The sequence below is a fragment of the Coccinella septempunctata genome, chromosome 5, assembly GCF_907165205.1.
Source record: "Coccinella septempunctata chromosome 5, icCocSept1.1, whole genome shotgun sequence".
In the NCBI taxonomy this organism is placed as follows: Eukaryota; Metazoa; Arthropoda; class Insecta; order Coleoptera; family Coccinellidae; genus Coccinella; species Coccinella septempunctata.
The window spans coordinates 31214052-31236793 of NC_058193.1; the positions used below are offsets into that span (position 1 = coordinate 31214052).

The 22742-nt window shown below is 34.5% G+C and overlaps 5 protein-coding genes across 17 annotated transcripts in view; 3 read left to right on the top strand and 2 right to left on the bottom strand.

The window, feature by feature from the left end:
• Positions 1 to 11899, top strand: part of LOC123313039 (actin-binding LIM protein 1) — a 37469-nt gene extending 25570 nt beyond the window's left edge. For 3 of the 13 annotated variants that reach the window (XM_044897720.1, XM_044897712.1, XM_044897713.1), the window contains 13 exons: positions 498 to 681; positions 3479 to 3735; positions 4258 to 4494; positions 5690 to 5758; positions 5904 to 6096; positions 6233 to 6496; positions 6598 to 6805; positions 6861 to 7030; positions 7997 to 8094; positions 8516 to 8582; positions 9128 to 9168; positions 9886 to 10065; positions 10408 to 11899. In XM_044897720.1, coding sequence (XP_044753655.1) covers positions 498 to 681; positions 3479 to 3735; positions 4258 to 4494; positions 5690 to 5758; positions 5904 to 6096; positions 6233 to 6496; positions 6598 to 6805; positions 6861 to 7030; positions 7997 to 8094; positions 8516 to 8582; positions 9128 to 9168; positions 9886 to 10065; positions 10408 to 10521 — 2082 coding nt within the window. In that variant the 3' untranslated portion in view covers positions 10522 to 11899. Of the gene's footprint in view, positions 1 to 497; positions 682 to 3478; positions 3736 to 4257; positions 4495 to 5689; positions 5759 to 5903; positions 6097 to 6232; positions 6497 to 6597; positions 6806 to 6860; positions 7031 to 7640; positions 7718 to 7996; positions 8095 to 8515; positions 8583 to 9127; positions 9169 to 9885; positions 10066 to 10407 lie in introns of all 13 variants that reach the window. The other 10 variants (XM_044897714.1, XM_044897716.1, XM_044897715.1 and 7 more) reach the window with 10 other exon arrangements.
• A 234-nt stretch (positions 11900 to 12133) lies between these two features.
• On the bottom strand, positions 12134 to 13476 carry LOC123313047 (COP9 signalosome complex subunit 5). Its single transcript, XM_044897740.1, has 5 exons — positions 13249 to 13476; positions 12962 to 13196; positions 12713 to 12907; positions 12390 to 12657; positions 12134 to 12336 (listed from the first exon to the last, which is right to left on the bottom strand). The coding sequence occupies exons 1-5, from the start codon at positions 13395 to 13397 to the stop codon at positions 12149 to 12151; spliced, it is 1035 nt and encodes a 344-aa protein (XP_044753675.1). The 5' UTR covers positions 13398 to 13476; the 3' UTR covers positions 12134 to 12148.
• Positions 13477 to 13671: 195 nt separating this feature from the next.
• On the top strand, positions 13672 to 15939 carry LOC123313040 (nudC domain-containing protein 1). The gene is made up of 4 exons (XM_044897726.1): positions 13672 to 14714; positions 14910 to 15108; positions 15259 to 15549; positions 15607 to 15939. Exons 1-4 carry the CDS (start codon positions 13789 to 13791, stop codon positions 15871 to 15873), a joined length of 1683 nt encoding a protein of 560 aa, XP_044753661.1. The 5' UTR covers positions 13672 to 13788; the 3' UTR covers positions 15874 to 15939.
• Positions 15940 to 16448: 509 nt separating this feature from the next.
• Positions 16449 to 20278, top strand: LOC123313050. The gene is made up of 5 exons (XM_044897743.1): positions 16449 to 16915; positions 17206 to 17331; positions 17901 to 17942; positions 18170 to 18237; positions 18304 to 20278. Exons 1-5 carry the CDS (start codon positions 16603 to 16605, stop codon positions 18637 to 18639), a joined length of 885 nt encoding a protein of 294 aa, XP_044753678.1. The 5' UTR covers positions 16449 to 16602; the 3' UTR covers positions 18640 to 20278.
• Positions 20279 to 20620: 342 nt separating this feature from the next.
• LOC123313045 (protein CNPPD1) lies at positions 20621 to 22307 on the bottom strand. The gene is made up of 5 exons (XM_044897738.1): positions 22130 to 22307; positions 21952 to 22045; positions 21686 to 21891; positions 21506 to 21634; positions 20621 to 21446 (listed from the first exon to the last, which is right to left on the bottom strand). Exons 1-5 carry the CDS (start codon positions 22169 to 22171, stop codon positions 20697 to 20699), a joined length of 1221 nt encoding a protein of 406 aa, XP_044753673.1. The 5' UTR covers positions 22172 to 22307; the 3' UTR covers positions 20621 to 20696.
• Between the last annotated feature and the right edge of the window lie 435 nt (positions 22308 to 22742).

Genomic DNA, 22742 nt, shown 5'->3' on the forward strand with positions numbered 1-22742 from the left:
ATTTGTAGCGTGTGTGCCCACTTTTTTTTTCATTGAAGGCGTAACCGTATTCGGTCATCAGGAAGTCAATGTTCGACAACGATCGGACATATCTCTGGACGTAGACGAAAGTTGCCATCGTGAGATGGCGAATTTCCGCTTGATTTCGCAGAGACTGGAGAAATTCTATCTGAAAAAATAGATTGCAATCGGTTGATTACACTCTGGATAGTAGAGGAATAGAGTTTGAGGAAGACAGACAACAAGTCTGTCTTGTAAACCTTTGGTTTCAAAGTGTTTTCAAGAGAATGAACCTTTTTACAACCTGCAGACTACACAGGGGTTTTTATTAATTTCCCTACTTGCTTACTGTTGCCATTTCAGGTAGGTTGACCGTAGTCACCTAACTTGATCCATCAGTTAATATAGAGAATGGCTTTTATTCCCCTTTATAATATTGCCTGTACGCAAATTATCCACTTGCGAAGTATATTTCACCAATCAATGTTTCATTTCAGGTTGTGACAGCTCTTGGAAAAACGTACCATCAGAAATGTTTCACTTGTGATAGATGCCGACAACCCTTTCCTTCAGGCGATAAAGTAACCTATACCGGCAAAGAGGTGCTTTGCCAAAAATGTGTTCACATACCTATCAGAGATGGAACTCCTAGTGTGAGTCCCACCACAAATAATCCAAATGGTGAGTATACTAATTGCGTAATCATTTATCATCTCAGTAAATCCCGCTGTCTGCATTTGAACTTGTCATATCTTTCTATGGTTTTCATCCAGGAACCTTCCAATGACATATTGGGCTCACAATAGTTTTCATATAGATGCTTCCTCTCCTTATGGTGAATTCATGTAGAGTTACTAACAACTAATACCCAAGAAACGCACCAATCTAATTGGCAGATGGCGTGCACGTGTTTGCTATCTTTCTATGAGATTGGTCTTCTTCTTAGGTATTAGTCTTTAATTACTCTGCATACACTCACCATTACCCGAAGGGCTAGGATGAGTTTGACCAAAGCTTAATCTACTATGTAGATCTGGTAGTTATTTGTGCGATAAATTTTCACGTAGGTACTTTTAGGGTCTATTTATGTATCTTCGTCACACTCTTAGTCTTCATCATTGTCACTGTCCTATAAAATCAAATTGAAACTGTGCATTTCTCTTGGAACATTTATGCAACGTTGAACGTTAAAACAACGACTGAGACTATTCTGATGTGTTGCAATCAATTACTGTGATAGTGACTAGGAGAATGACAATGATGCCATAGACCTTAGTAGTACTTACTATACCTCAATCTAGGATTCTTATACTAGTGGTGGGCTTATGTAACTTAACTAATACCATTGAGACCCGTTTGCACCAATACCTCTTAAAACGAGTACTTAACTAAGTGTCGTTTAAAGTTAATGGACGCTTAATTTTATTCCCAGTTGCACGACTGTGGCTTAACAGAACCTTAAGTAAGGGGCCCTTAAGTTTTTATATCTAGTGATATTTCTGTTTTTTATTTTGGTGCAACTTCATCCTAGTCCAATAAAGCTATTTCATTGGCTGGCCGGTTGCCGATGATCGTTGTCATTTGATTTACCTAATTTAATTGTTCTGTCAGTCAGTTTCAAGTAAATTATTGTATTGTTATCAAAGGGTAACAACTGTTTGTTGTGGAATGAGTATTATTATTGATAATGATAAGGATTGTCAAATGAAGGGTACCTAAGTTTATATAAGTACAACACTTTCTTTGTAAGGTCTTGTGTGAATTTGTTTCATTAATGTTGAAGAGGAACGTGAAGAAAATGTCCTTGTTATTACGAATACGATGAATGATTGCCAAGCAAGTGATGGTAATCTACAAAGCGTACTCAACTTCTCAACAGAAGAAAAGAGTTTGTTGCCAACTATTGTATGATTTGTGACACAAAATTGAAAATTGAAAGACTGATAGCATAACAATAAAGGCAAAAGAAAAGGCTTGATATTCAATAATTGAATAATGAATTCATTCAATTTTCAAAATCCATCAAAAATGGGAACTTCTGCAGCCAGTTCTACAAATTATTCTAGATTAGAATCTCGCCCTCAAATATTTAATTGGTCATTACAGAAGCGCCTAAATTTAAGGTTAGCTTTAGCCATTTAAATGTCACTTAACAGTTGGTGCGACGTAATTTAAGTTAAGAGTTCATTTTAAGGGACACTTAACACTAAGTATGTTTGTTGCAAACGGGTCTGAGTATTATTGAGTTATTATACTCAATGATTATATGTACCTACCTAAGAGGAAGGTTCGCCTTAACGGCACTTATCAATTAAATTATTTCCTCGAGTTTTAGTTCTTAGTGAACCTTTTATAATGTTGCGGGTGTGCCATAAACATAGAACCTCTCTCTGTTTCTTAATGTTTGACTTTTGCCTATGTAGTGTCATAGAAAACCATCTATTACGGATAGTAAGTCTATCCTTCGTGACAATTATGAAACCCTAATCCAGAAAACGATAAAATACATCGGGATTAATCTCGCTAACCATTTCGACCTTTTCTGCCAACGTGAACGAACAAATCAGAATAAATAACAACTTAAATGTGGCTTATGTAAATTCTGACCGGTGAGTCACAGACGGGTAATCAACACCGACACACGTTCACTTCTATGTTTGTATAGTTACTCCGCAAGACTCGGCCATTCAAGTTTTTTTAGCGAAAATTGAATAATAATTGTGCCGCGATGGAGCGGTCGACCTTTCAGCCGTTAGCTCATCGGTATATTTATAATTTGAAGGAGCAAATATTGACGCGCAACAACAGCTCCCAACCCAAACAATGTTCGATGTTATCGACGGTGTGCTGTTAATTGATTGCTATCGAGTATATTTTGATCGATGTGATCTATGAACTTGGACGAAGGCGAAGGAGGTCGGGATTTGTTCGAAGGTTCCGTTTTGAGGTGATCATGGGATCATATTATATGCTGCAGTTATGAATTACCCTACTATAATAATATTTATACAGAATGGGCCATTCAAAACGATGCAGCGGGTCTGTGGAAGCGAATTATGTATATAAAAACGCTCGAACACATCGATTTATGAATCTAAGATCGAATTCAATACTGTATCGCTTCAACCCATAAGTATTACAACCCCAACCCCTATATTTTGAACAGGGGAGATGGGGTAAGTGATACCTCATTTGAAAGACCTTTCTCTTCTGAGTTCAGCATATTAAATTTTTTCTCTTTCACCTTCTATTAGTTATCTAGATTCTACATAGATAGAGAATGCTCAGTACTACCCTAAGTGTAAGTGACGGTAAAATTTCTACCACTTCGAAAATGGCTGTCATGACATTTTAAAAACATAACATGCCGTTTGGGAAATTCTTCTGTGTCCCATTTTACTCGCTTTTAAATAAGGAGGGATGTTTTTGAAATAAGATTGTGCATCCTGGTTCAGTAATCATTCATTTCATTTTTCAGAGCCTACTGCCTATAACTTGACAAATTCTGTTATAGAATGTGCCGGCTGCCAGAAGGAGCTCAAGGAGGGGCAAGCTCTGGTAGCCCTAGAAAGACAATGGCACATATGGTGCTTCAAATGCGGCGTATGCGACGCCGTGCTGCACGGAGAGTACATGGGCAGGGACGGCATACCGTACTGCGAACGAGACTACCAAAAACAGTACGGCGTCAAGTGCGCCTATTGCAACAGATACATCAGCGGAAAAGTTTTGCAGGTGAGACAAGCTGTATGCAGGGTGAGTCGTACAAATATTTTAACAGTAGATTCTTGAGGTCAAAAGAAACACTTTTTGCCTATACCATTTTTTCCGAATCGGCCCTGATAAAAAAATATAGCCGATTTAATTTTTCATAATGAGCTGTGCCACCCCTGGAAAAACAAATTTCCCTTCAGAATAACCAGCTAGATCTGTGACACTACACATCTGTGAATCTTTCAAGCAGAGTTGTATTCAGCCAAAGTACCCAATTTTTCAAATTTCACAGATTCGGAATAACGGTAAAGGAAAAAAGTGTTTTTTTTTTACCTCAAGAATCTACTGTTAAAATATTTGTACAAGTCAAAGACTCACCGAGTATGTACTTTAAGTATTTCTTGTTTATTCATTTTTAATTTGTTTCATATAATTTCTTTTTTTTTTTTTTCTTCATCTGAAGATAGATCTCATGTTTATGGTTGGTTTGGTTTTGCTATTTCCCATTACATTAAATATTAGATTGTTTATTTATTTGTGTAGGCGGGCGATAACCATCATTTCCACCCGACCTGCGCACGTTGTACAAAATGCGGCGATCCCTTTGGTGACGGCGAGGAGATGTATCTGCAAGGTGGCGCCATCTGGCATCCGAGATGCGGACCCGGTCCAACTGAAAACGGGCAAGTTTTGAACGGTAGCGGACACGAGAATGGACATTTGACTGATACCGACATCTCTGTGAGAGACTACGACAGTTCTGCCGTCAGTGAGATGCAGGTAACACAATTATTTCAATTATTCACATTGACCGGATAAAAATACACTGCTGTTCAAAAGTTGAGGATATTGAATTGATTTGTGTTTTCTCTTCAGCTTCAGAAAAACCCAATTTCCTTTATGAATATGTATATGTACAATTTTTCAGGTTGAAGTCTAAAGTGAAAAGATTTCAAAGAAATGATATATTCACATCAACAATAGAACTGGGTTTCGCATTTCGGTTGCTTTTGCAGAGTATCTACCTCATCTAAATAGAGGATGGCTGTTTTCGCAATAGTGTGCTACTTTTTATCAAATTTAAAAAAAGGCACAATTTTCACAACTCTTTTGGTTTTTGAGATACAGGTTCGAATTTGAAGTATCACTGAGTTCTAATAGAATTTTTCTATAGAATCCAGTTGCTTAGTTATTTCCTACCTTTTTTTGTTTTTTACTTATGAAGCAAACATATGTTTTTTAAATGGAACACACACTTTAGTTCGACCAGCCTGTCATAGGATAAAACTTGTTTTTGTATAGTGAACATTCAATTTTCAAATAGAACCGTTTGATCTTATTTAAAAAGTCTCTGACTGAAGAGAAAATGATTAAACTTGATAAAAACTTGCTTCACGATGAACCAGAAGACGTTTCCGTAATCGTTTATATGATTGAAAAATAAATAATCTTCGGAAAACATCAATATCCTAAACATTTGACAGTTTATTCAAACTTTGATGTTTTTTCTCCAATTATAAATTGTTCAGTTATCATAATACATTGACTAAGCAATATTTGTATTATCAATACAACTCATTTTTTGTCTCATTACGTTCAAGATTTTCATTTCAATAGTATTCTCTTCAATTTGCTTGGATTAGCTTATTTGGCACACTAATGATTCCATTAGTGTTTTTATTCAAAAAAGAAATTATTATTTCCTAGGCTAAATATTAATTCGGTTTAGACAGGATAGTAAGAAAATATCTTCCCAATATTGGAATATTTCAATCATATTTTTGTTTGATTGTATTATTGTCTTCAAATTAGCCAAAATTGTAACCAATGCTTCATGAAAAACTATTCGACAGTTTTTTTACAATTGCCACATTATTTGATCGTTTCCCTATGTTTGAGTAATGGCCGTATTCCTTTGTATTATGTTTTCCGTTTTTGTAATATTTTATTTTTGCATGTATGTATTATTTTACAGTTTTCCATGCATTCGCGAACACCTAGCTTGAATGGTTCTCTTTGTAGCCCCACTAGCATGTCCAGAAAGGTTTGTTATTGTTTCTTTTTTTATTTATCATAGCTTTCTACCATTCTAACAATTTCGATTGTTGCTTGGTTCGTTTATTACGTGCAGTTATCGATATTCTTTGGGTTATAAATTTCTCACAAACGTCAATTTCGACGATTTTCAGCATTTCAGCTATAGAACTTCCTCTCCTGGATTGATACTAAGGGATGACAGAAGATCCGCGAACTATCATGATGCAGTTTCTAGGATACACACTATAAGTTACCTTACTGAAGAACCCACACTAGGATACTTGAAGAAACCAATAGACCCCTATGATAAGGTGCCTACATCACCACACTTCCATAGGCCAAGTTGTGAGTAGTAAATCCTCATTTGCATTCTTCGTTTATGTTGATCGCCTCAACTTTAATTCTTCTTTCTATATCCTGCCGGTTAGGGTGGTTGTCTCACGCCCTGACTACTTCCCTAGTAATTTAACATCGTTTCCAGCTCAAAACTCGTTGAGGAGTAGCATCGGAGCCGGCGGTAAAAGATCCAGTTCTCGCTCGGCCATGAAGGCCATGGTGGATTCCATGAGGTCAGAAACTCCGAGGCCCAAATCGCCCCATATGAACAATGAGGAGCCCATAGAGCTCTCGCATTACCCTGCAGCGCACCCTCCGAAACCAGGCGAGCAAGCCAAAATAGAACGTGACGATTTTCCAGCACCCCCTTATCCTTACACCGATCCCGAGAGGAGGAAAAGATGGTCAGGTAAGAGACGAAACAACTCTTCGAGAACTGCTGCAACAGTTGCATCTTTTGGAAGGTGGTGCAAATGCAAAAGAAAAACGTTTAGAGTTCGTTTTTTCCAGGCTCTTACAAAGGTGTACAGGATTCTGATGAAGACGAGGTGGATGCTGTTAACAGTAAAGAAGCAATCGATCCAAAGTTGAAGAAAGAAGAGGAAGAACTCAGCAAGATAGCTAGTGGTATGGGAAAAGTATTTTTGAAGGAGGTACAGGAGAGGGAGAAGATTAAATTGTATAAAGCTGCGCATTTAGATCCTAGGAATGCTTCCAGGTGAATATTCCCATTTAATTTTTGTTTGTAACATTAAGATTTTCAATTGTCCTAGAACACCGTCTGCAAATAAGGAGCCAACCTATAGATTAAGGTACGAGAATCCAATTGGTGCTAGTCCTTCGAGGAATATGGACCATCACAAACTGTATGAGGATGACGACTTTGATAGGTCTTACAGTGGTCGATCTTCAACTGGTGGTAGATCTTCAACCAATTATAATGGTGAGTTACATCCTAACTTATAACATGCAGATTAAGAGCTGATATATCCATTCTGTTGTTGTAATCTCAACAAATTATATATGCAATATTGGTTTTCTTCAAAAATGTATTGAAAATATTCATTTATTCTTAATGATTATTTGAAGATTCGGATGAAAGTCAACGAAATTAAGTTAGTCAAACATATATTTTCGTATTGGTTTACACCTAAGGGATATCTCAGCTCTTTCAAATTATGAATAATGTTCCTAATCCCATAAATAAATCTTTATAAAATCAAACAAACATTTGAATATTAATTGGCTATTTTCGAACAACCAGGTGAGGATTGCATGGACTCAAAATTTTATAAAATACTGTCTATTTCTGGGAAACAATTCTCAACTTTTTTCTCAATGAAATGGATTGTTAGATTGATGATAGGCATGAGAAGGAATAATTTTTGAGGGAAATAATAACCTGTTTTTTACGATTTTCACTTCAAGCTCGGGGAATATTTTGCTGTCGGCACTCTGGATAAATGTCACTGTTTTTTTTTTTATGCATGATGAGCTTTTTGTCACACTTTTTTTTTGATAGTGCATTTTATTTATTTTTGCGTGTTGAATAGTTGTGTCAGCTTTGAGACATATACCTAAGCCTGGATATGGCCTGAAGTCCTCAACTTTACCGCTCAGAAACGGTTACGTAAGTATTTTCAGTGAATTGGGAATCTTGGTGTTGATATGGCAATTGTCCTAGAAATCTTCAGCAAAGAACAAGAATTTTTGATGTGATCTTTTTTTAATCTACCAGCAGACGATTATTCTTAGAGACTCACATCAACACAAATAATTTGATAATCTAGTTGCCATATTTTCCCATTTTCCTAAACGTACTTGACTTCGAAAAACACACAAAACCATGCGCCCAAATTGTAAAAGACTGTAATGACTTCTCCTAAGTGTACATTATATCTTTATTCAGTTGTCAGTGCTCTCCGTCATGTACCAAAGCCAGGTTACGGTTTAGCCCCAAGATCGCACACTTTCAGCTCATCTGCGGGTAGCTACCCCCAAATTCCAGTAAGTTTTTCTGAACGTAGGATCAGTTTTTCCCAAATTTAATTTTTGAACCTAACAATCATATTCAACATTCGTGTTCTAACTTATTTTTTCTAGCATGACTTTGTTTAGTGTTGACTTATTTATTCAAATACATACTAACCCAAGCATTTAAGCAAATCAACAAAGTATTGTGACTTTGATTTAGATGTACTAGTTTTGTTTTCTAATTCGAATAATCGGTATTCGAAGGATATCGTTCTGAATGAGAATTAATTTTAGCAACATTGGTATTTTATTTTTTTTTAGTAGCGAATCAAAAGAATTGTTTATCCTTATTTATTTTTTTTTTTTGAGAAAAACTTGTAGTGGCAGCATGTTTTGTGTGTTCAAACTAATTGGTACTCTGGTATTATTTCATTCGAATTTAAATGCTCCACAGGGTGATTACTCGTTTAGTGGAATGGGCATGAAAACACACAGTACCGACAGTTGTGGAAAATCAGATAGTAAGTAAATTTTTTGTTTTATGTTCGCTTCGAAGGCAAATTGCCCAAGGTAAAAGGGGATTGAAGGGTATTTGTAAGATTTATAAGATTTTTCATGAAATAAGAGAGTTACTCGTTTTGAAAGTGGTGATAGGGTTGGAACATTTTAACTGTTCGAAAATTATTGATTGTAGTCTCGTGACTTGAATAAAATGGTTCTTTTTGTGGGAGAAGAGTTCTTTGCTGATTACTCACCTATAGTGGTATTTCTAATCGAAATAAAGTTGGAAATATTAGTTAACAACTCTCTAGTATTCCAACTATGGGATAATATATTACACCCTCTGAATTTCGTCTTCCATTCAAAGATATGCAATATTGCCTTCAAAATTCCTGTGGTGATGCAGCTTTTTATAATCGATTTGACGGCTTCTGCATGCTGTAATAACGGTGTGCTGAGACTAAAATTTTCCTGATATCTATTTTGGCTCTTTAACATGTGAAATTTCTTAGTATTAAATCATAGTCGAAGTGAGGCGTGTTAAACATAATGCTTTTTCCTCTAGTTTCCACTGGATCCATCACTGATGTCGAAAGACGTGTTATGGTATGTAAATATCAAACGCTTCTAATTTTTTTCGTATCTATTAACCTTTTTCGTTTATTTGTATATTTTGCTTTTGATGGCTGCCCACTGTGTATTCTGCTTTTCATTTTCAGCGTAACACAATGGATTTGCCGTCATAGTATATGTATTCAATTATTTTCCTCAAACATTTTATAGGTGTGTTGATGCTATGAGATGGAAGGGACATGAGGAAGAACTGAAATTTATTCCTGGTGCCAATTGAAATTTTTGCGATTTCATGTTTTTATCATCAATAAATGAAAAACTGTTGTTTCAAAGTTACATTAATCGCAAAAGTTTCGTTTGGCTTTCAAAAAGGGTTCAAAACACGAATAATGTATAATTATATCAATTCTTTCACTAACTTCTACTAATTGTCTCCGCTATTTGGTGAAGGCTTATGTACATAACGGAAATTTATCGTATCAAGCTTCTGTTTTTTCCAAAAGTAATGCTTCGAAAGTTAGTTGTCGAATTTCTGTGTATAAAAACGGTGGGACATGGATTACAGAGTTTTTTTTCAATCTTACAATTCTACTCTTGCAAGAAAGTTGTTGGAGAATTCAATCAATGCCATAGTTTTGGATCAGCAGAACACAAAATGATCATAGCTGACAAAAAAATCTCTGTAATATTTGTCTCGTCTTTGTATAACCCAGTCTGTATATTTACCTCTAACGCCATCTGTCTGTGTAGAACACCGAATCTCCCGCGTACGGACGCTACCCGGGAAGGTGCGGATATCAAGTGCGCAGATCGTTACCCAACATGGCCCACTCGATGCTGATAAACGAACCGGCGAAAATTTACCCTTACCATCTGCTTGTGATCACTAACTACAGACTGCCATCTGATGTCGACAGGTGTAATTTAGAGGTAGGTTAAATGTATAATACGACTAACATAAGTGTGAACTTGGTAAAAGAATAAAACGCTAGAATGAACAAAGAGGCATATTTGACGATTTGAAAACAAGAAAATGGAATCTTTGAAATGACCGCGCTCAGATTTAACAGTTACGTCATTCATATAAATTACTCCCATTGGTTTACACATAGTTTGTTAGACGACATTATGAATCAAACTGTATATGAGCGGTTTGCTACCATGCCAAATTGAACACTAATTTCGGTACTGATTTTATTTTCAATTTCCAGCTTCTTCCTTGGTGATATAACTAATTTTCTCACCTGATTGATTGTTTTCAAACTTTTGCAGAGACATCTGTCGGACGCCGAGTTTGAGGCGCTATTCCAACTGTCGAGGACGGACTTCTACAGGCTGCCCCAGTGGCGACGGAACGAACTGAAAAGAAGGGCTAGATTATTTTAAGATGCATACCATCACGCTTCTTCTAGATTCATAGGCCTCTACTATAGTCTACAGCTTTCAGAGCTATATGTTCACGCTGATAAAATAGAAAACAAAAAAAATCATCATTCACTCGGGTCAGAAGCAGCTATATGTGACTCATCAGTTTTAATGACGGAAGTTTTGTCGCTTGATCTCAAAATTGGAAGTAATCAAAAGAAACTATGATTTTAGAATACGTTTTGTAAAGTTTATTCGCATGATTCAGATCAGGGGACGAAACAAAAACACCAAGGCAAGCTATAATGGTATCTAAACGATACATAGAGTATATTTTAGATATATTAATGTTGATGAAGCATTAGTCGGTAAATTTTCTTAATCTAGTTTTTGTCTGGTACTATTTTATTATTACTATATATGTAATGTTGATTGGAGATATTTTTATACTCATTTTTTTGCAGTATACACTTATTTATAATTGAGTGATATCGAAAGAGATACTTTATCCAAATTGTAATATCTAGATGAAACCTTTAAAAACTGATATTTTCAGCGAGTGAAACTCTAAACAGTCTTAACCCTATTGATATCCCAGAGGTCTAAACATTTTCATATTTATTATATTTCAAGAGACAAAATTTTTTCCATTGTAGTGCAATATTGACCAAACATTTTTCTAAAGGCAGATGAAAAGGTTTTTGATATTTATATTGAAAAAATATATCAAACTTTTCTTAGGTCTCAAAATTTGAGTTTCCAGTTAAAACAAGTTTTTTGGTGCTGTACAGAATTGTTCATTCCATATCAAAACAGAAACTCAAGTTCTGAAGGTGTCTGTATTGATACTAGTAGATTTTCTATTATTCAAGTTTGTACGAAATATTTCATTGCTCTCCTAGTATAAGTACTACTTGTATCTAGCAATAAGTGTAAATTTTTTTTTGAAGTTCTGCCATTGCATTGCTTTCATCGTACTTTTCGCTTCTGGGCTAGTCGAAGAAAAAACTGTAAAAGGTAACTGATTTAGTATTATGGTGTATATTTATGTTTATACTGATAATATATCTTAATATATTCAAAAATTTTGTTTCTTAATGGTCAGTGAAATTTTTCCTCAGATTTCAGATAAATAAAAAAGGTCCTCTTAACTGGAATAATAAACAGAAGTCTTTCGTTTACTTTGTAAGACACATGAGGAATCTTTGGATGGAACTTCATTGACCTTTTTGTTTTTTTATGTTTTGTTTTGTGTCTGAGTTTACAGAAGACTTTCCTGATGTCCTTATTACTGTAAATGATATTAAATCTGTTATACACATACTTATATCATTCTGAATGCTACCTAAAATCTTCAAATTTGTCAAGCACTCCTTCAATAAACAGATATTGATTTCTAGATCATTTCATTTATATTCTACAGCTTAGTAGAGGGAAAAGGTCGCAATCTTGAAAAGCTGGGCAATATTTCTTTCACAAATCTGAAATAAATATTCAGTAAGTGTTGCCCCATTCATAACATTAGCTGAGTTGCCCAGTTCACTACGCAGGGTATAGAATTTTGTTAATTAGAATCAAACCACTTCCTTTCAGGGAAAAAAAGGGGAATCTATTATATAAATTATTTGAAAGAAATAATTATACAAATTTAATTATTGTTTGGAGAACACACATTAAGGGAAGTACTATTGAATAGTCTATCCTTGATCTTCTGAGCCATCAGGCCATGAATTATTTCTATTGTAGTTTTGCAGCTGTCTTTTGTTGCCTTTGATAACTTATCTTCAGTTCTCTTCTCATGGGGATCATTTCCTCCAACCATAAAACTGCCACGTCCTTGAAATAATTGGTGTATCAAAACATATTATTCAAATATTATCATATCCTACCTATAGCCGCTTCACTTTGTTCAAGTTTCTCTGACAAATCATATATTTGTCCAGTAGTATAATCTGCATTAGTTATGAGAGAAGATGAACTCAGAGTATTAACCCAATACTTATTCCATAATGAATCAAGTAATCTTCTATCTAAGGCAGATTTGAAGTATGACACTTCCAAGGAATAGTACTGTTTACAGTGAACACCAAAATCCTCAATTTTGTTCAGGGGGATTGTCTGGTATTCAGATGGTTCTTCATTTGGTGGTTTGTATCCCTAAAAAACAATCATTGTAGTGTTATCTTAGAGAATAGGTGGCAAATTGAAATACCTTGGGATAAGTTCTGAAAGCCCCAAGACAAACTTTTCCAGCAGATATAGTTCTAACTGGATCAATTACAATAGCTACAAAAGGCTCTTGAAAGTTCTGATTTAGCATCTGTGTGCTCACATCTATTCCTGATAGCCAGCAGCCATATCCAGGGTGACTGTGGTACCATCCAATAGCATTTTCGTGCCTTTTAACCTATGAAAAAATTACCAGTAATAAAACGCAAGAAGAAAACACTTAGCACCTTACTAATTTTGCAGCATCAATGTAGGAACTCATATATTCATAGGCTTGAGCTTGAGCATTCACCCTGGTTTCAGTACCTTCGACAGGTAACGCAAAGGAATCCATAACAATCATTGTATTTCCATCAACCTTTCCCAAAATCAGACCCATAACTTCTAACGTGCCCCCTGATCTAGCATGCATAACCATTTTCAGAAGGGCTAAAGCAGATATCTTGATATCTTTGAAGAAGTGAGGACTAAAAGGTATACATTAAAGATGAATATTCAACAAATTGAAAACAATCTTACTCTTTATCCCATGGCTTAGCAGCCAAAATATCTTGTTGCTGTTTTTTGTCATAACGATAAATTTCATCTACTGTATTGATGACTTCAACTTTATTCGTTAATTCCCAGTTTTTTTGGGCAATTTGTTTTTGACTTTCCGCTTTCGACATCTTGAAAAAGTGGAAGAAATGTTTTTCAACAGACTGTTTTTAATTTATCTTCGCTTTTTTGTTTATGCCTTTGATAACTGTCACTGCTACTAAGATTCTGTGCTTTCAAAGAGAATATTTGATAATGCTGATTTAGTAGATATTACCAAAAGCTTGATATTACTTTTTTCGAATTTTTATTCTCACTAGAGGAAATATGAATATGAAATGAAATGAATGAAAGTAACTCGATGCGATACTTTTGGACTTATCGATGTTTGTACATCCCTGACCAAATGAAAAAGTGGTTCTTGACAGATTTAACCTGAAAAAAATAACAAAATTGGGCAGAGTGAATTTCTAGAATTCTCATTTTATTAATTGTTCCAACTTTGATTGCGCCTTCATCAGAATGGAAACACAATTCTTAGATCCTACGCCTGACAGAAAGCTGCTGGACCATAATTTTGAAGGCTATAAGTTAACTCTTCACAATACAAAAATTATCACAACTCAACTGAGTACCCCAGTTTTAAGAATTATACCCGGCCGTAAACACTACACTCTCCTCCATGGTATGGTGTTCGACATGCATAATTGTCTGGTTGGTGAGAAAGCAAACACATATGAAAATGTCTACTTCTTCGATAGGAATAAAAATTTAAGAAAGGCTAGATTGGATGTTATTCTGAGCAAACTAGAAATATGCAAATTATGGAAATTTCCTGACCATGAAGAAGTAACTAATAATGATAATATCATTTATCACCCTTCCATCAAATTAATCTCGGAAAATTTAGCTATAGCAAGTGATGGTGTTAGAACTTTTTTCTTATTAGAAACTGGTGATCGAAGTACGGACAACAAATGGGAAATACTCCATTCTGAAGAATTACTACAAGGAAAAGGCTTCTACATACAAGATGCTGTATTGAAAGATTTAGAGCTTCATGTTTTATTGTGTAGTATCGAATTCGGTAAAAGAAGTCATCTTGCTGTTCATTGGATAACATTGATCAATGAAAGCAATATTTGGAGGCAGAAATCATTGAAAGAGCTTTGTGTGGAAGGAAATGCACGTTATATCTATTTAGAGAGAAGCTGTGAAGCAATTTATGTTGCAAGTACTATTAGTTGTAGGTTTGTTTTTGATTCTGAAAATATTATAATGGATACAAGTGATGCACAAAGAGAACAAGTTTCAAAACTAAATTTCAAATGGAGTCAAGATTCAAACTATGTAGCTATACATTTTATTATGCCTAATGATATTGAAAGAGAGGATGTGAAGGTTAGCTGTACAAGCTCATACATTACAGTGGAGTATAAGAATTCAAGGTAAAAATTTTGAGATGGTTTAGATATTTAATAGCCTTCTGAAGAATTATCATAAAATTAGAGTTAGATCAATGTCATAATGAGATCCCTTTTTATCTAGAAGGTGATTGGCAATTTCTTTAATGCTGACTTAAAATATTGTGTTCGTTGACTTCTGTAGTATAGATATTTAGCTTATGAACACTCATTTTACAGTCTTCTAGACGGTGCCTTGTATTCAGTTATACATACTGAGTTAACAACTATTTCTATTTCTAAAAATTTGTTAGAAATTACTATGGCCAAAACTGAAGAAGGGGATGAATGGTCAAGTTTACTTAGAGATTTTGAAACAAGCAAGCAATATGTTGGAGGAATAAGTGAAAACTTGGATCATTCAGCAAGTGATGAGAGTGTAAGTATCCACTTGAATTCAAGCGGATTTGCAGCCCTTTATTTGTCCATTCAAAGTAGTTTTTCGCTTTGAATCTCATGAGTTGAAGAAATTTTTCTTTTACTTTTTGTTTGCCTTTGTTGTTACCAAATTTCACACCTTTCTCTTTAGGAAAATCCAGAGCAAGTTCCATTGTTCAATAAAGATGCAGTTGAAGAATGTGATTTTGCTAATAGTGAACATACAATTCTGGAAAGAATGTGTGCTAATACTCATAAGATAACTCATAGGTGTAGTTTAGGCACAAGCCCAGTTCTATTGACTATGGAACCTAATAACAGAAAAGCTCCCAGCTTTGGTGTTCGTTATGATGTGGATTTATGTGTTTGGGAACCCTGTTTTGAAGATAACAACTTTGAATTGAAACATACAACAACCCTTCTAGCACTAGGATATATTCAAGTGAGCTCTCTTTATTTTTAATTTTATCAAGAAGCCTTATATCATTTTTTTCTGCAGGCAACTACAGAAAGGAAAAAATTCCTGTGCTGTCCCTCAAATTTTGAATTTACAGTTATTTGTGATATGAGTAGACACATTTTCTTGTACAGACAGAACAGGAGTATTGAATCAGGAGAATTGATAAATCGTAGAACCGGTTCAAGGCCAAAAAAAGCTGAACAGAGAGTATTCTCTGTTCCAAATGAAGAAATTCTAGGTGTATATGCAGTTCCCTTGGGAATATATATATTAGGGGAAACTTATTTGATGTATATTGAGGCTTAAGATTTGTGTATTATGTTTTTTTTTATTGAAATTTGAAGTTCAAATAAAATTTACTATTTAGCTATACTTCAATTTTTATGTTGACATACCTCTGCAATCCATACCTATTCCAACTCCCAACTAGTTTTTATAGCATCTATAGTTTCACTTTTATGCATTAATTTATTCATGATATTGTAAGCACTGTGCTGTGTGCTTATGAATAAGAAACTTTGCAATTGCAACGGCCGGCGTAAATGGACCAATAACAAAAACGTTAATCGAAAATTTTGAATGGCAACCGAAATTCATCAAGTAGGCAAGCAAAGACGGTATTATCAAAGAAATTTTTATTTTTTATCCTTACTAACTAAGCATTAAGAATTTCTGTTTTTGTATTGGCCTTGTTGCCCCCTTTTGTAAACTAAGTATGAAATGTATGGAAAAAAAGCCACCCAAAGACTATCAGTAATTTTATTTTGAAAGATGAGAAGTTCCAAAGAGGAACTTTGGAAGTTGAAAAAAAAAATTTTTAATCAGCTGTTGAATAGTTCTCTGTGGCTCAAGGTCACATTTTACGTCATTAACTTTGATCATAGATTAGTTTGGTTCGATTCGCGCAGCAGGTTGCAATTTCTTTTGGCAATGTCTTGATTTTAAATCTAATTAAAGAGATACAAATTCTTTAGGTAACGTGAATCTTCTTAATATTTACATATCACCAACTTGTAAATATTCATCAGTTATAGAATGGCAAATAAAGTGTTAAAAAATTGTATATATTTTTCTAACCTAGTTGGTACTAGACAACTTAAGTACATAAATAAACCGATGTTTTCGGTTTCTTTCGTTAATAAACACAGTTTAAATCACAGTAGGAACATAAGTGGTAGTTTAATATGTTATGGAAGTGGTGCTAGAGCGGAAACTACGAGCACTACACAGGGTTTATCAAAATTACAAGCACAAGAATTGGTGCTCAGATTGAACCAAGAGGAAAGGCAAATGCTATTGAATGCACTTCAAGAATATCAGTCTAAATTAGTGAAGGAAGAATACGAAGGTAGGAGCTTTGAATGGTAGTATATAGTGCCCCAGATACAGCTTTAGTGTGGATATATTTTGCATTACCCAGCCCTTGGTTTCAATTTTCGTGCCTCAACCAGTTAACATATTAGTGGTATTTTTTCTCTGATCTTTGTATGGTTTTTAAGGTGATATTCAATTAAATACCATATGTTTATTCACATATTTCCATCAAACATGTTTTGTTCGAATTAATCGTGCAGCTGGGGGTTGAAAAGGTTGCAGCCAAATCGAATTTTACTTTACATAGTAAATTTAAATTTTAAGGACAGCTAGCTGCATCAAGATGGAGAAGCAGATTTGGCAGACCCAGTAAATTACCAACTTTGGGCGATGTTGATCCCACTGGAACTTATTGTCCAGTCCCAGAAGACTGGCTCAAAAAAAAATGTGGTATGCAGATTTTTTAATTAGGAGAATTTTTCAGTCTAATTTTCATTGATTCTTCATTCACTGACATTAAACATCATTGTAGGTTCAGAATAATGATAATAGATTGAGGTATGAAGGTATAAACTCCCTATTTTATTTTACTTTCCAAAACACATTTGAAGAGCACCTTGTTTAGTCCTAATGTGTATAGATGTTCACTGCAGTAGAACTAATAGAATGTGGTTCAATGATGTTATCTGGAAACAATTATTCCTCATTTTCTCTTGTTGAATCCTAAGCTTTCTTTATCAATACAGCTACTAATATTTTAACATATTTGGTAATTTCTGTTTCTTTGTTCCATTTAACCACATTCTCCTTTTTCATTTTTTGTGTTGTAATCAATGTGGCATTATAAAATGCACTTAGGTGTTGATACGATTGTTGAGTGTTTTACTATATATTCTCGATCTTCATTATTATATTATTTTGTACATTTTTTTCATTGATATATGGTTTTCGTAGAATGAAATTATAATATATAATATCAATCATCTTTGATAATTTATGCAAATATCTGTTTTATATAGCTGATGCAGTTCCCAGGCCGTCCACCAAAAATTTAATTGATAGTGAGTATAGCTCATTTTTGCCACAAAGTCGTATTAATCAAAAAATTTTACTTTAAATTAGTACTTGCTTGAATAATAACATGTTTTGTCCATTATACATACAATGTTTTGAAAGTGATATACATTCTTCTCACAATTGTTGAAAAAAGCATAAGCTTTCCAATTAATGAAGCAGTTATTCATTTCAAAACTACCAATTCATAAATTTCATACAACTTTTTTTGCAGTTGCAATTGCCAATTCAATTCCATTCGTAGGATTTGGGTTCCTGGATAATTTTTTCATGCTCCTTGCTGTAAGTACTTTTCTATTTCTTCCGTAATTTTTACATTAAAATCAACGAGAGAATATTTTGTTTCAGGGCGATTATATTGACATGTACTTAGGTTCCTATCTGTGTATTTCTACAATGGCTGCTGCAGCTTTAGGTAATACGATGTCCGATATTCTGGGAATAGGTTCAGCCTTTTACGTTGAACGTATAGCCAATAGAATTGGATTTTCTCCACCTAAGCTATCGCCCATTCAAATGGACATGCCTTGCTCTAGAAATTTCGCGAACCTTGGTCGGGTTCTAGGGGTAACTTTAGGATGTTTGCTTGGCATGATGCCTCTACTCTTCAGAAGGCCCAAAAAGGAAGAAACAACTGATGATAAAAAAAGTACCTCATCATTGCTGGTTGATCCTCAAAATTGATCAACTTTTATTTTCAAAGGAACTATGATGGATTCCTATTTTGACGTCTGAAACTTGAAAATAATTTATCGATTTTTCACTTAGTTTAATATCGATTTTGTGCTAGTCGATATATTTTAAGCCATATTAATCTTTTAATAATTATGTTTTGATTTGTATTATTTTTATGCTGTTTTATTTATTTATCAATTTTATATGAATTTCTTGTAGAATATGTCAGTTTTTGATTCTTTGCAATTATTTGAACTCTTTGTGATCATAATAACTGTTTTTGATTTGCTCAATGTACTGATTCTTTTTCATTCAGCGTAATGTTGACTGAATTACTGTGCAATAAATTGTTTTTATACACAAGCAGACATATTGATTGATAATAATACATTAAAGAATTTTGCGATTTAGGTACAAAACGTGTTGATAGAAATTAAAAATACGGAATCGAAATTTATAATTTGAGGGAAATATCAAAAATGTTTGAAACATGTACTTCATCCATCACAGGGGCAGTATGTAAGACTCATATTTGGTCTTCCGTTCTTGTTATGTAATTTTTATACAGTTTATTTTGATTGACAACAGTTGTTTAACATTACATAGCTTTCAATTATGAAATTCTAGCTGTTACGATCTAGTCTGTTCAAGATTAACTCTTTGGTTTAATCGCAAAAGTTTGTGTATCCACCGCAACATTGAGTCTCAATAAAGCAAACTTTGTCAACAATTTGAAATGCATTTTGTATCCGCTGTTTATTTCTACGATTCTAGAAGAATCAGTTACCAAATGGTTTTTAGCAATTACATTAGGAAATGAACTGAATGACGGGATTATAAATACATAATCGAACCTAGTAGGATTTCTTTCAATGATACCTTGAGAAGACTTTGAAAATGCCCTGCATATGTTTTCCACTATGTGTTATCTATTCTAAATGTTTATCATCTTTTTTACTCACATTGAATCAGTCGTATTCACTTTTTCCCAAAGAAGATTCTCACTTTAAGTAAACTTAACGAGGACCACACAAAAAAGCTTAGCGTCGCAAGTTAAGGAAGGCTGCTGCATAGAAGATAGTAAAAAGACCAAATAGAAAATGACTGTATCAATTTTGCTTCAAAACATATTCTGTTTATACTTGATGAAAGTTAGTTGACAAATTCTTATTCTAATATTCTTGTGATAACTATTTCTGCCTTCTTCATTGAATGTGATATATTTCTCAAGATGACATAAATGAATTTTAGGATGTTACCTGTTTGTTTGATTGTAGAAAAAGTTTGTTTTGGTGCACTATATTCTTATTAATTTTACATGTAAGGAATTAAACCAATGTATTGTGGAATATTTAATTTCTCATTCGTGTTAGATTGCTCTTTTTAAAAATGTAATTGTTTATCTCTATGCTGAATTTTAGATGGAGATAATCACTAGGTACCGTAAATACCGAATGAAGATTTTTAAAATAGACTTCGTTGATAGGCATGTATTTTAGATCATGCTGTACTGTTATTCAAAGCCATATGAATCCAGCCATTCGAAAAACAATTGAACCCTGTAATTTCATGTTATATATTGTTCCTCGTTAGCAATGTTAAGTGTTACCATGCTGTAATTAGATCAAATAAAACGCTGCAAATTTTATGTTTGTCTATCATTCACAAATCACTCACCATTTCAGGCTGAACGAATATTCAATAATTGCTAAAGCTATTATAGTTCATTAGAACTTTCAATACTTGAGAACTAATTTTTAAATGATAGTAATGTTATAAACGCTACACAAGTGCAACAAAAGTTTCTGGAGTGAAATTTGTGTTCTTTACTTAAATTATGGTGGAAATACTCAAAAACTAATTTTGAACTTCAGAAGTCATGAGGCGAAGAACATCATGTTGCAAGGTTTTTGGAACTTTTGGACACTGTAATGAAAAATTTCCGAACGAGTGCGGAAAGCGCACCGAGAACAGTTAAGGAAACCCTATATAGGTTGAATTTTTTTATTTAGGATATGGATACAGTTTTATAAAAAATTATTCTGTCTGGGGGTTACAAAGTGGGATCAGTAGGAAGCTTCATTTTTCAAGCTATCAATCCATTCTTTGTGCCAGGAACTTTCCATCTGATCCTGTATCCTAGTTTTAGTAGATTTTTTCATATTTATGTGATTTCCAATTTCCAAGTCGTGGAATGTTATGAATAATAGTTCTAAGTATCTTATGAAGTATTTATAAATATAATTTATATCGGAGATGTAGAAAAGTTCTTGGGAGTTCTCAGTAAGCCATTTCATAGTAGGTATATTCCACCATTCCCAAGAATTGTGTTCAACTTCATCCAAGCATACATTTTCTTCGCTAGAGCAGTTGGAGTCGCAATAAGGCATCACAAAAGTGTTGATGGAAGCCAGAAATAAGGAAGCTCTCAAAACCTGTGCTGTTTCTGTATTTTTTGATTCAAAATGTGAAAAATTTTTCCCCGTTTCATTGAGACACTCTTGCTTACAGATTTTATCCATCTTAACAACCTCTGTTTTCATCTGAACTTCCTTAAGTGAATTTTCATTGATAAATTTAACAGCATGAAATGAGCCAGCAACAGATAAAACACCCAAAGTATATGTCATAGTTAGTATGGCCACCATTGCAACAATACACTGGATTAATGCTTGGAGTTCAATAATTTTCGCTAAATTCATCAGTTCAGTGTAAGTGAAAAATCCCCTTTGTTTACCTTCCCGTTCTGCTAAGTGCGTCTCAATTTGATTCAATTTCTTCCAAAACATTGTATCTCTCACAAAAATTTCCCATCCCTAGAAACATTGTTCTTCTCAAGACAAATGAACAGAATAACTGAAATCATTATACATACAATTGCACTGAGAAATTCTCTTTCAAGCTTAGCAAGTTCAGGAACAGCTATACCTCCAGAAGCAGCCCATTCATCCATAAAAACTTCATCATTTTCACCATCATCAAAAAGGTATTTACTGGATACCATCTAAAATGAGAAATTAATTCTGGAGCTGGGATAACATCAGCATACACCTACCAGAGAAACTAGGAATAAATCGGAGGGACTTATTCGTTGCAAGTATTCTGGATTGCATATTTTCAACTTCTCCAAATATAGTATAGCAAGTATAAGGGAACAAGGTGACACACAGGCGTTTCTCGATATTTCAGACGCAGTGTTCAAATGAAGCCTGCTCAAAGAGTTTCCACGTTGAGCTTCAGAAAATAGTTCTGCGGCGAGCTCTAGAACGATACCATTTTTAAGCATATAAAACTGTAAATCGTCTACCAACGAAACCTTACCTGTTACGGGCAAGCTGAGCCGTTCGGTTTTCGGCAACTTTCCATAATAAAGCGTTTTCGTAATCCTATGTACGTACTTTTGATGATCGATTCCCTGAAAGAATGAACATTTACCGTAAACTACTCACATGAGTCATTGAATCCCATATTTCAGTTTAAAATAGGACAAGTTACTTACGTCGCAATTTTTATTTGACCATTTCAAGGAGAAGGTCGACATGTTGGGAAAAAAGTAACAGATGCTGTTAGTTTATTTTTACCAGAAAAACATCAACAAAAAATAAAGGAATGTTGCCCCGAAATTAAGCCAGTTGCACGGAACCACAGAACGAAAAACAACCCACTTGTTGAACGAAACTCGAAGCATAGAAAGCAGTGACAGGACGTCAAATAAAAATTCACAGCAATCTTTAGAAAAAGGGCCTGTTCCGATATTGCTGAACAGTACTGTCAGTATTTCAGAAACGATGCCTATTGGCCCAGTCGTTCGAGTTCTATTGTTATTCGATTGCGGGCCAGTACTAACAGCAATATCGGAACAGGCCCAAAACTTATTTGGGAATTGATAAAGCACAAAGCAGAGGATCTTTCGACCTTTCGAGAAAAGTACCCCTTGGAGAATCGAATGGTCGATTGAAAGTACACATCTCACCCCATTTGGGGCATTTCGGCACTGTAAACTCTGACAGAGCCGGACTAAGGGTGTGGCGGCCGTTGTGAACTGTACAGAAAAAGCGCATTTCCATTTTAGGGTAAGGAAAATCTATCTGCTCTGCTTTGTACAGCTCAAA

Bases quoted from the DNA above. Each gene is read 5' to 3' on its own strand.
- LOC123313047 (XM_044897740.1), bottom strand. From the start codon at position 13,397: ATGTCGAAAGCGGAAAGTCAAAAACAAATTGCCCAAAAAAACTGGGAA. The intron at 13,197-13,248 runs GTAAGATTGTTT...TATACCTTTTAG, and splicing joins GCTAAGCCATGGGATAAAGA to TCCTCACTTCTTCAAAGATA. The intron at 12,658-12,712 runs GTATTTCAATTT...ATTGTTTTTTAG, and splicing joins CTTTCAGAACTTATCCCAAG to GGATACAAACCACCAAATGA.
- LOC123313040 (XM_044897726.1), top strand. From the start codon at position 13,789: ATGGAAACACAATTCTTAGATCCTACGCCTGACAGAAAGCTGCTGGAC. The intron at 15,109-15,258 runs GTAAGTATCCAC...CTTTCTCTTTAG, and splicing joins ATTCAGCAAGTGATGAGAGT to GAAAATCCAGAGCAAGTTCC. The intron at 15,550-15,606 runs GTGAGCTCTCTT...TTTTTTCTGCAG, and splicing joins TAGCACTAGGATATATTCAA to GCAACTACAGAAAGGAAAAA.
- LOC123313050 (XM_044897743.1), top strand. From the start codon at position 16,603: ATGGCAAATAAAGTGTTAAAAAATTGTATATATTTTTCTAACCTAGTT. The intron at 17,943-18,169 runs GTGAGTATAGCT...CTTTTTTTGCAG, and splicing joins CACCAAAAATTTAATTGATA to TTGCAATTGCCAATTCAATT. The intron at 18,238-18,303 runs GTAAGTACTTTT...ATTTTGTTTCAG, and splicing joins ATTTTTTCATGCTCCTTGCT to GGCGATTATATTGACATGTA.
- LOC123313045 (XM_044897738.1), bottom strand. From the start codon at position 22,171: ATGTCGACCTTCTCCTTGAAATGGTCAAATAAAAATTGCGAC. The intron at 22,046-22,129 runs GTAAGTAACTTG...TCATTCTTTCAG, and splicing joins GGTCAAATAAAAATTGCGAC to GGAATCGATCATCAAAAGTA. The intron at 21,447-21,505 runs GTATGTATAATG...CAATGTTTCTAG, and splicing joins GAGAATTTCTCAGTGCAATT to GGATGGGAAATTTTTGTGAG.